General features: G+C 47.6%; 1 protein-coding gene across 2 annotated transcripts; it reads left to right on the top strand.

Moving 5' to 3' along the window:
- The first annotated feature begins 1642 nt into the window (after nt 1-1642).
- LOC140646139 (protein mono-ADP-ribosyltransferase PARP12-like) lies at nt 1643-11550 on the top strand. Of its 2 annotated transcripts, none has more exons than XM_072849601.1 (9): nt 1643-1772; nt 3410-3452; nt 4810-4949; nt 5428-5548; nt 6601-6691; nt 7932-8007; nt 8757-8887; nt 10697-10848; nt 11266-11550. In XM_072849601.1, exons 3-9 carry the CDS (start codon nt 4890-4892, stop codon nt 11544-11546), a joined length of 912 nt encoding a protein of 303 aa, XP_072705702.1. In that variant the 5' UTR covers nt 1643-1772; nt 3410-3452; nt 4810-4889; the 3' UTR covers nt 11547-11550. The 2 variants fall into 2 exon arrangements, with proteins under 2 accessions (XP_072705702.1, XP_072705713.1); XM_072849612.1 differs by lacking the exon at nt 1643-1772 and adding an exon at nt 1790-1917.
- Nucleotides 11551-11941: the final 391 nt, after the last annotated feature.

Raw genomic sequence — 11941 nt, 5'->3', positions numbered from 1 at the left:
AGCAATAGAGCTGCTGTGTGTCTGCAGATAGACACATAGAAAGGGTGAAACATCGTTTTTTTGGTCCGTTTCCTCTGAAGAGAAAAAGGGAACAAGAATTGAAATTCCGGGGGGGGGGGGGGGGGGGGGGAAATAAGTAATCCTACCTGCTGGACCATGGTTTATACATGATAAATCATTTGACATATGCAGGGAAACCACACTTGGGTGCCTCTGCTGACTGTGCAGGAATATGATCTTGCAGGGCTATATATAGGATGTCTGCTCCAGACCTGTCAGATACTGGAAATGCAGACAGATACAGTACCACAGTTACATTGACAGTTAGAAATCAGAGGTTCGACAGCTCCATGGATGACATTGCAATTAAAAGTGATAAAAATAAAAACATATGATGTTTAGAAGGTATCAGTTTACAGTGAGCTCAAGTTCCCAGTTTGTGGCGAGTTGCTTGTTTTTAGAGAGGATGGTATGCTGCTCCCAGCAAAGCTATGTAAACATTTTCTACCAAGCCAGAATGTTTTTCCTAGAGCTGATATCTCGTGCCTACTGAAGCTCTTGGCTTCAGTTCAGAAGAGGATTTCACTAGAGAATTCACATATGCAGAAATGAACTTGTGGGACCTGGTCCTATAAATCTCATCAGTCAAAGGGAAGCATAAAAGTTGTGCAACTGTAGAGATGAGAGCCAGATACTATATGGGAGGTCAAAAGCCAGTCAAGAAAGGCCAGACAGGGAAGAAACAAAGTTCAACTTCATAATTACATTTGTGGTGTTTTGGTTTTCTTTTTTAATACTATGTCTATAAAATGCACTCAGAGTGCAGCCTTTCCAGAAACTAAAACAGAGATTTATGTGTTTCAGCCACTACTGATCTGGTCTGACTAGATCATCAGGAAATGAAAATGTTCTGGGCAATTCAACTGAATGTAATTTGTGTTTAAAAAAAAAAAAAAATTGCATCTGAACAAGTTTATCTAGTTAGTACTACTTGACCTGTCGTTAAGCTTTGTGCTTCAGAGCTCTGCTGGGAAATGCTGTCAGCCCTTTAGACTGAAAGGCTGGAGGTCAGACTGGAAAGCTCCTAACCCAGAGCTTTTTCCACAGGGAAAAACAGAGTGGAGGCTCAGACTTCAAGGTAAAGGAACAGAAATACTCGGGATAGTGCAGAGCTCTGCGTGGGCTGGCTGAGCCTGCCCCGCAGGGCTCTGCGCTTGGTTTGCACTGGTTTGGGTTGCTCCATGCTGCACTGCGCACCACAAGCCCTCCGAACAGTGTGATAACCGACACAGAAAGCATGTTGAGAGATGCACCTGCTTTCTGCATTGAGATTTGGGGTTTCCTTTGCAAGGCAATGCCAGCTTTTGGCTTTCAAAGAATGATGTTCAGCAGAAGCTGCTCCCGGCAGGAATCTTGAAAGGAGAAGGTCCTGAATATCCCCGGCCGCTGGAAGGATGGGAGGAATTGGGGCCAGGTAAGTGCTGGTGCACAACGGCAGGAACCAAGCGATGGGGATAAACTATGTCGGTTCATAGGGACGTTGATTTTACTGATGCATCTGCCAAAAACATCAGCTGTGCCTGGCTGCTCTGCTCATGCCTGGCAGATGCATGTGCGTATGGCGCAATAACCAGAAGGAAATGTTACTCAGCTCCGTTTCCTAAGGGCCAGTGGCTAGCAGAAAGGCATCCATGACGTCCTGCGGAGAGACACTCTGAGAGAGACAGCGAGGTAGAGGCGTGCAGTTGGGAGTTCACGAGGCGCTCTCACAGGCCAGTTGTATTTTATTTCTTAAGGTCTTAGTGCACCCGGGGGACCTTTCCCATGCGGAGCAAGGGTTCAGAGGACTTGTCCGACTGGCGTGGCTAATGCCCTCCGCTCCCGGGGGCGGTGGCTGGGCAGCCCGACGGCAGGACTGTGAGTAGGGGAGCTGGGGAGCAGCATGTGCCGGGGTCTGACAGCTTTCCTGGGGTGCTGCTGAGCTGGGAGGGAGGGCAGGGAGGGAGACAGAGGAAGTCGGGGATTTCATGGTTTCTGGGCTTGGCTTTAAGGTCTGCTGGAAGGATAACTGCTTGCAGTTAGTCATACTGTAAGCTGTGTTTATATCTTCATTAATTCACCCTTTCTTCTGAATGAGGAGGAAGTGTGTAAAAGAAAAGGTGGCATGAGGTTGCTTTTTATGTATAAAATTTCCTCTGTATAAAGCTATTCCTGTGGAGATATAAAAAGCAAATTTACAGGGTATCGCTCAGTTGCACAAAAAGATAGCGAAATCTTCTGCAAAAGGTGAAGGACGCTACCTGTCTTGCCAGTGAAATACTTCTGTCTGCTTTATTAAGTGTTTCACCTCTGTTTCTTTCTAGTTGGTGTTAGTTGGTGAGTGGACAATCCCTGCAAGGAGCAGAAATGCTAGCAAGTGAAAGTGAAAGTAGGGCACAACTGGACATTTTGGAAAGCTGATGGGGTAGACTGGGAGCCCTGGGTCTCGGCAGGGGAGCTGGCAGGGGTTAGCATCCATCCGTGGAGTGGGAAGAGAGGGAACAGGGATGGGGGGAGCAATGGAGAAAAGCTGGCTGGAAATATCATCCCACCCCACTCCCCCGCTTTCCTCTCCGTTTCCCCTCCACCCCCTCAAATCCCACACTTGGTATCCACAAACTTCAAATTCCTCTGCCGCAGCAGCAGCAGCAGCAGCAGCAGCAGCAGCAGCAGCAGCAGCAGCAGCACACCGCTGTGCAGAGAGGAGAGAAGGAACAGCCACATCCAAAAAAAGCTCCCGGGAGTGCTGGATCTCATGAATCTCCTGCAATGGGATTTGAGAGAAAATGAATTGGGAGCATTTTTCTAGGAACAGGCCTGGCTGGTGTTACTGTGTACAAAGAGCAACCGTGGTCTGAAGACAGCAGTGGAACAAGCTAAGGCTGCAAGGGAAACTCGGGTCCTTCCTCGCTCTTTGTTCTGGCAGTCCAGGGGCTGCCAAGCCTTTGTTCGTGGACCTTTGTACTGTAACCACCTCTGTAAGGGAGCTCCTCCTATAATGATTTCCTCTGATTAGCCTGCTCTGAATACCCGTGGTCCCTGCCAAAGCACGAAGGGCATCAGAGCCAGATAAATGATCATTTCCAGTTTCTGTTCGAATATTGTGTTCAAATTCTTTGAGCAGCTCTGAGTAGCTCAGCCACAGACCCTTGCAAACTCCATGGCAGGCAGGTGAGCAGCTCTTGGCTGCGTGTACGTGCTCCACAATAGGGTAAGGTTGTAGGAGCAGCGAAGTGATGAGATGCATAGAAAAATGTCTGGGTCCAAAACTGGGACATTCAAAGGAGGCTGAAGCACAGCAGCAAGCAAAGTAAAATCCGCAGAATCTGAATTATTGGTGGCTACCTGTTTCAGCTTCTTCTCTTTACAGGTGCTGTGTCTCCAGGGTAGAGCGCAGAGCAGAGACTTTGCTGGTAAGTGATTCCCCTGCCCCCCCCCCCCAGGAATTTGACCTTGGCTGGCTGCCAGACGCCCACCCAGCTGCTCTCTCACTCCCCCTCCACAACAGGACAGGGGAGAAAGTAAGATGGAAAAGTTCATGGGTTGAGATAAAGACTGGGAGATCACTTACCAATTACTCTTATGGACAAAACAGACTTGGGGAAAGTTAATTTATTGCCAATTAAAATAGATTTAGATGGTGAGAAACAAAAATTAGAACAACACCTTCGCCCCCATTCCCCCTTCTTCCCAGGATCAACTTCACCCCTTCATTCCTGACTCTTACACCTCATCCCCGCCCCCAGGCGATGCAGGAGGGCTGGGGAATGAGCATTGACCTCAGTCCATAAGAGTTGCCATCTCCCAATCCATTGTCCTCAAAAATTTCCCATGCTCCAGCATGGCTCCTTCCCACGGGCTGCAGCCCTTCAGGATAAGCTTGCTCTGGCATGGGCTCTCTCCATGGACTGCAGCTTCCTTCAAGGCATGTCCACATGCTGCAGCATGGGGTCCTCCATGGGCTGCAGTGTGGATATCTGCTCCACCATGGTCCTCCACAGGCTGCAGGGGGACAATATGCTTCACCATGGTCTTCTCTAGGGGCTGCAGGGGAATCTCTGCTTCAGTGCCTGGAGTAACCGCTCCCCTCCTTCTTCACTGACCTGGGTGTCTGCAGGGCTGTTTCTCTCACATTTTTCCTCACTTCTCACTGCTGGGCAGCTTTCTCAGAGGTGCCACCAGCTTGGCTGATGGGCTCAGCTGTGTCCTACAGCAGATCTGTTGATCCGGTGCCCGCATGGGGCACCCCTGGTCTCTTCTCACAGAGGCCACCCCTGCTGCCAGCACCTGGGCACCTGCACCCGGTAGAGTACCTGTGAGCGACAGCTTTGCTTTCCTGAACACTAAAGGAGGGGTGATGCCCTCAGTGCCTTCTGAAGGCATTCTGACTTCTGCAGCTGATCACGCACTGCCTAGAAGCCAAATCTTACTCCTGTTAGCCAGGTGGCACCCCTGGCCTTCACGTAATGAGCTGAGTTTATTGTGTCAAGTTGTATTTTCTTCCAATGTGTATTTTAGAAATACTTATTCTAGAGAAAAACAGTGACCCAGGTCCAAGCCATAGAGGTCAGGGTCATTTCTGTGATGCTTACCCTGCCCCATAAATGTACAAACATCAGTTCCTCGGTTCTGGGTCAAACCTGCACCTCCCAGCTGGAGGGGTCTCCTTTTCTGAGAAGTGATTAGACTTCTGACCAGACCAGGGTTATCACGTAGTCTGACAGCTTTGTAAGACCCATACTTTAATTTGGATTTCTCTTCTGATGTTAGGGCCAAGGAAGCAGCCAGGCGTCTCTCAGCTCTTCTGCGCCTGTGGTGTCTTCTGACTCATCCATCCATCTGCTCCTGAAATGGAGTACGCCTGGTATTGGCTCGATGATTCTGGGAAGTGGATTGAGTATGGAGAAGAGGTGAGATCCATCTGCTGTTGATGCCAAAAGCTCTTGTTAAGCCATCTTCGGAGAGTTATGTAGGGCACGTTGTTCTGCACCTGGTGTGTTTCACATGTGCCGCTGGTGCCCTTGCAGTGCTGCTCTGATGCCCTGGTGGATTTGTCTTATTAATTGTCCCTCAAAGCAGTACTTCTGCTCTGTGAAAGTTTTCAAAGGACTGGCTTTGAAAGTGGGTGCATTTTCCAGAGATGACACATGTTTTTTGGCTGAAGCTGACCACACAGGCTGAAGGCTGCTTTGTTGCTGTTGTTACAAGCAGCTGTTCTCTGTGGGGTACCCCTCCATTGCTGAAGAACAAAATGCTTGAAGCCTTAGAGACTTAGTTCAAAATGGCATCCCATGACAGGGGCCTGGGGAAACACTGGTGTTTCCCCGCAGTGTCACCTAAACCAAAGACTGGTTTCTAACAGGTATAATTTCCTTGTTCTTTCTATAGCATCCGGATCACTGCTCTGCCACGGTAACATCTGCAGATCTGGAGAAGGAATTTCTAGCTGACCAAAAAGGCACTGTGTTATTCAGGGCTGGTTCTCAGAAGTATGAGTTAAACTTTGAAGGTGAAGTATCTCCTGGTTTTAACTTCATTGCACAGTGTAGCTGGCTCTAAGGTAGCCTCCTTCATGCAGAGCTGTCACCCTATGTCTGGGTTTCTTTGAACAGGTCTTTTTTCTCCTGTAAGTTTTCTCCAAGCAGAACTTGAGCAGCATGTACATTTCTCTGCAGTTTTGAGATGCCCCACTTGAGCTTCTAGACTTGTGCATCTATAGTCAAAAAAGCATCTCTGACAATATCGTGTATTCAGAAGAAAGGCTGAGAGTAAACACTTCATGGCATCTGGCTTACACATTGGTTTATACAACCAAAGAGGAGAAATGAGAAAGGAAAAAAAAAATAAGCACTGAAAAGTCAAATGGTGAAGAAGTGAGCCCATGGCAGACATCTTGCAAGCTAGTTATGGGGAGAGAAAGCACACAGTGCAGCAAAGGGACATTTAGGGGTGGTTGCACAGAGAGAGAATGGGAGAATGAGAAATGCTTTTCTGTTTCTAATTTATTTACCCATCTTAAAATTCCTGTTAGCTTTCCAAACTTTAAATCTGTTTCCTGGCATGAATAAACAGAGTGGTGTTTAAAGGAGGAAACAATGGATAATTAGCCATGTCACACAGCACGCGCCCTGTGGTATCGTTACAGGACCAAGAAGAGAGGGCAGACTTTCCTCTTAGCACCACGTAACAATTCTGCACTGCTGTGAAAGCTAGATTTATGGCCTCCATCATATTGAAAACTCTTCCCTGCTGTAGGCCTGACATCAGATGTGGTTTTCTCTGGCCAACAGCCTGGATGCGAATGCATGTGCAGGTGCAGTTGGTGGTTGGTTGCCTTTGAGCTTCACAACCTATGCTAGCAGGTGGTTGTCCTTGCTGATCTCCAAGCCGAAGCAGCACAAGTGGGAATGGTTTCAAAGTATGGAGTGCGGTGTGTGGTAGAGAGAGAACCACCACGCGGTATTCAGGGCTACCTCCTTTTTTATTTTTTCTAAACACATAAGAGTGTGTCCCTGGACAATAAATTATCTAATTATTGAATCATTGTGTTTTTCTTTCAAGACATGGTCCAAACAAATTTGATCTATGAAACTCAAAGAAAAGTTGCCCGACTGCCAAAATTTCTGTCCTCTCAAGGTGGACAAGACAGGAGGTAATATACATTCATTATTTAATAATGTCTCTAGATGACAGCATCTTTCTGCTAAGAAGTTCCTCCTACCTGGCTAGAATTCAATTTTAGATTTCTTAAATTCATTTTTAGATACCTTTTGCTGTCTGGTTTAATGGCAAATTTTTGCAGTGGCAGTATTTGTAAATTATGCAACACTTCTGTGAAGTGTGCTGGAGGGATGTTTGGTGGCAGTCTCTGGCAGCTGTAAGAGACCCCTAGAGTATATTTGTTCTCTCTGCGAGAGCAAGGCCACAGAGGGCTGCCACAGCTGTGCCAGGAATTTTTATTCCTTGATTTATGCCCCAACAATACTAAATAAACTGCACAGAGTAGGAGCAAAGGACTGCCAGTCCCAAGAACTGTGGAGCAGATAGATGCCATCCCCTGGAAAGCTGAGGATAAAATACAACACAGAAGCAAATCTCTCTAAATGAAGTGAACTGGATGCACTTATTTGGGATACCCTACCCTATGGCTTTTTTAAAGGAAGTTCAGCTTGACAGAATTTGAGCATGTCTGCTGCAAAAGTTAGTTAAGCTACTGCTTTATTTTAAAAAGAGCCGCCTTTGCGTCAGAAACTCACCAGCAGACAGTGCATTTGAAGCCAAGGGTTCAATTCAAGGGTTGGTTCAACCAAGGGTGGGTTGATTCAAAAAGAAAACAAACTGTAGCTCCTGAATGGATGCTAATGCTCCTATTGCCTGGGTTAAAACAGGCATGCTGGGAGGGCATTAGTGCTGGAAGCTGTTAAGCACTGACTGGTGCAATAGTGCCTGCAGGGCACAACTGTCCACCCACAGCCTCCAGACGGGCTTGTTCCTGGGGATGGGTAGGGGCAGGCCACCCGTCTGGACAGTGATTTATAGATGAGTAGCCACATGGAGGGAGAGGGCTCATGCTCCAGTTTCCTAGAGGTTTGAGCGGCACGTGTGGAGGACTAGCTGGGAGCAGTTGTATAAACCACCTGGCTAGGAGCATGGTACTTCTCATTTGAAGCTCTCCTACCAGTGTCCTGACCTGCCAAGAGATGCATTAGTGCCACTAGGATGTGTGTGGAAATCTAAACTGGAGAAAGGGATAATGGTTATGTGGAAAGTAAAACAAAAATAAAAATCCAGGGGTACCCGAAGGCTGCTGTAGAGCCAGCGGCTGGATCCTCTGGAAGAGGGATTTGGTTAGGAGTATCATGGACTGACTTGCTCCTTTTTCTTTTCTGCAGCCAAAACATGACTCTACTGTTTTCTGTCTGTCCTCCACAATGGGACCAATCTGCACTGCCTGAAGTCGGGTTCAAGGTAGGTCTTTCCAGCTCTCCAACGGGTAGGGCGAACTGTGTCCTATACTGATTTTTCTGAGAACATGACCCAAGGCACTTGAGATGTTCCCAGCTTTTAAACATGTCTTATAAAATAAGCAACTATGATGTGAAACAAGCCTGACAGTTTCACATTCAGAATAGACCTGTGTCTCCTGGGAGGCTCTCTGAGACCCCCTACATACACCATGCAGGGTAAGAAAGGCCCTTTTGGCCATTACTGGTCTGACCTGTCCTTTGCACCCTCCCAAGGCACCTGATCCTGTGATAAACTGGATGAATTGCATCTTAAGGGGGTGTTGTAGTATTTCCTCTGTCGATTTGAGGCAAAATATTATTTGCCGTGATAAAACTAGGGCTTAGCCCTGTAGGGAAGGAGCTAGAAGGAGCTAGGGTGTCAAATTAAGGTGAAACTGATATTCACTCTTCTCCAGCCTGAACACTGCTGCATTTCATCTTTAGGTTGCTCTAAAGTAAAAATAATCTAGATGCGGAGGTGTGTCCACTGAAGGAAGCTCGTGTGGGATTGCACTCATTTCCCTCCCGCTTCCAGCATGCGGAGTAGGGGTGAAGGTGGGGAGAGGATGGTTAACTGGAAAGACAGGAGAAGCTTGTGATTTTAATGGCAGGGCTTTTCCTCTGATGTGAGGAGGTTGACGAGTCCTTTGGAAGGAATGGGAGTTGTTACTATCAGTAATACCTTATTTTTGGTGTTTTTAAAATTTTCAGTTGGTACAGCTCAGTTACACTTCCCATGAATATGAAAAAATTAAAAGGCTGTTTGAGAAGACGATGAAAGATTACGGCATCCACCAACTACAGAGGATCCAGAACCCAACACTTTGGCAAGTTTTTCAGTGGTTTGTATCTATTTTATTTCATTATCCTGGTGGTAGCAGAAGACTGGTATTTCCTGACCTATTGTCCTCCACACTCTGTATTAGGAGTTGCCAAATCCAGCAGCCCAGCAGAGGTGAGACTGCCACGTATCTGTGTGCCCGGGTCTGGCTGGTAGCGACGTTCAGCACAGGTTCCCAGTAGGCATACATGCACAAACACACGCATACACACAAAACGTATGAATATGCACACAGCTGGCCACAAAAACCAACACAGCACTCATGCAATCATAAACAGCACCAATGGCCTCATCCTATTCCCTTCCTCCAGCCGATCGGGATGAAAGCCTGTTACTGGAACATACGTACAAGTATGGGTCCCTCCAGGAGCTGGTCTTTGACACTCAGCCTAACCATGTGCTGGCCCCTAGGTCCTTTCGTCTCCAGTTACGTTCTGCATAGACACACACACATGCAAATAGGTCTCTAGACTTCATGGTGTCTTCAGTGGTTGGCCCGGACCTCCTGGTCCCTCTGGTAAACAATCTCAGACCTTCTGGTCTCTCCGGCATCTGGCCCAGATTTATGACTGTCCTGAAACCTGGTTCCCAGGCCAGCTACCCTCCTCACTGGCTGTCCAGCTTGATATTGGCTAGTGATCACACACTGACACACACATCCTTGCTTGCTGCAATTGTTGGTGTTGTGGTCATGCAGCTCCTGTGACCCAAGGTTCCACTCCAGTTGCTCCACCCAGACCCCCATACACATGCATGCACACAGACTGGAGAGTCCACCACCCACGTAAGAGTTAGAAATGGAGTTTAATGAGAAGATAGGGCAGACTGCGCTGATCAGGCAAAGGGCATGGCCAGACAAGTGTACTGGCCAGATAGTTGCCTGTTTATACACGACCAGCCCTTTTTACCCTCTTATCCATCTATTTTCCCATGTTTGTTCCTCCTCAGACCATCTTGGTCCCTCCCTTCTCCCACCTACAGTTCCTCTGTTAAACATCCCATTATAAGTCTTGTGCAGTCCCCAATGCTCTTCCTCTCTGTCCCATAACAAGTCTCATACTCTCATAGGCAGTACCCTCCTTACGTCCGTGAGCTGCTCTCGACCCTTTCGATTGCTCACAGTGCTGGTGTCCCCCTGGTCTCTGGGGCTGAGGCTCCCGTGGGGCAGCCCTGGGAGGGGCCAGGGCTGGGGCTTCTCTCTCTGTGATCGGGTTATTGGGGTTGTGTCTGTGCTCTTCTGTGTGCGTAGAAATGAGCCTTTTATTGCATACCTAACAGGTTGTGTGTGTGGTTCTTGCTAGTGTTATTCAAAAAGAAAATTATTTTCCTTCACCATGGCTGAGCTGTGGTATCTCAAATTTATTCTTTTTGGTTTAGCCTCTTCCACATAGGAGTTTAAAAAAAAAAAAAAAAAAGGGACTTTTTATGTGATAAAGATAGGGGTAGAGATTATACAGTCTTCACTGTGGCTTCATACAGCTCAGTTTTATAACCATATTTATGCATTCAGGATTTATATAACCTGGGAACTGACCAATTCCCAGTCAAGAGATGTTTGTCTCCCTACTCTCTAATGTGGTATGAAGTTGTGGGTGACACAGTCCATAGCAATGCTGAGAACTTTTTGTTTTGCTGGAAGGAGCCAGCTGTGCAGCAGGGTACCAACAGAAGTGCAAAGCAGGCAGTAACCCCACTGAGAGTGGTTTGTGTCACTGTTCTTCCATGACCCAAAAGTAGGAGGAGTTGAGTTAGGAAATTGTCCTCATTTGAACCAGGGTAATATGTCATTCTTTTTTTTTTTTGTCCCTAGGCAAAAGGAGCAGATGAAGAAGCTCAATAAATCGAAATGGGTGGATGAGCGGCTCCTGTTCCACGGGACAAGTCTGTCCCGCATGCCTGCCATCTGTGAGCAGAACTTCGACTGGAGGATCTGTGGGACACATGGGACAATGTATGGAAAAGGTACAAGTGCAGAAGTGTGGGTTCAGGAGCCATAGCAGCACGGGTTGCAGACCCCGGCCAGGCTGGTGGGTGGGTGCAAGGCGACTGACTGTCCCTGACCCCCACACTCCTGCCATTAGGGCACTCTCACCTGTGTGCATCTGCATTGCTGCAGGCAGCATCAGCAGCAATCCCCTTTCAGGAGGGGCTAAAAACACCCCTCTTTGCCTCAGGTACCTGCTGGTCAGCAAAGCTCTCGGACAGGTGGGACAGGGAGGTTGATGGCAAAATGTGTCTGTTGATGCTTTAAAATAAGCCGATGTGGAAACACCTTGCGAGGATGCGAGTAGAGCTACCTGGGGCTGCCAAAGTGCCGATAGCAGATGTTTGTTCCTCGGTTGATGTATTGTCTTACCTGTGGCTTTTTCTGGTCCCTAGGAAGCTACTTTGCCAGAGACGCCAGCTATTCTCATGCGTACTGTTCCTCTCAGAGTGGTCGCTACAGAATGTTTGTAGCGCAAGTTCTTGTTGGAGACTTTGTTCAGGGAAACCCCGAATACCTTCGCCCTCCACCCAAAGCTGGCAATTCAAACAGACTTTACGACAGCTGTGTGGATGATCCGACAGACCCGTCCATATTTGTCATCTTTGAGAAGCACCAGGTTTACCCTGCCTATATCGTGGAGTACAGCAGCGAGGCCCCATGTATGATCCTGTAATGAACGGTGGAATCTCCTTTGAATTTACACCGAATAAATTACATTTTAGTACATCTTTTTTAATGTTTGTTCAATTTTAGTAGTAGCTTTAGAACATTTTGTAATGCAGTGAGCTAGTATCAATCCCCTGAAGGATTTTGGGGCATAGTTTTTTGGTAGGGGCTATTCTTTTGCCAGCAGAAAGTGATAAAATTTAACCTCCATCTTATCTCTAGCCTGGGATGGAGGCGTACCTGCCTTGCGTACCCTGATGCAGTGACACCTCTGCTGCTGAAAGCGGCACCGCTGAGTGTACAGTTAACTTGACCCACTGATACAGTCACTTAGGGATTATTCCTGCCTGTGATGGTGCTGATGTGCCAAAGGGAGACAGGGTGGGGAATGCAGAAGGACGA

The sequence above is a fragment of the Ciconia boyciana genome, chromosome 1 (genome assembly GCF_034638445.1).
Source record: "Ciconia boyciana chromosome 1, ASM3463844v1, whole genome shotgun sequence".
In the NCBI taxonomy this organism is placed as follows: Eukaryota; Metazoa; Chordata; class Aves; order Ciconiiformes; family Ciconiidae; genus Ciconia; species Ciconia boyciana.
This window is presented reverse-complemented; position numbering and strand designations above follow the sequence as displayed.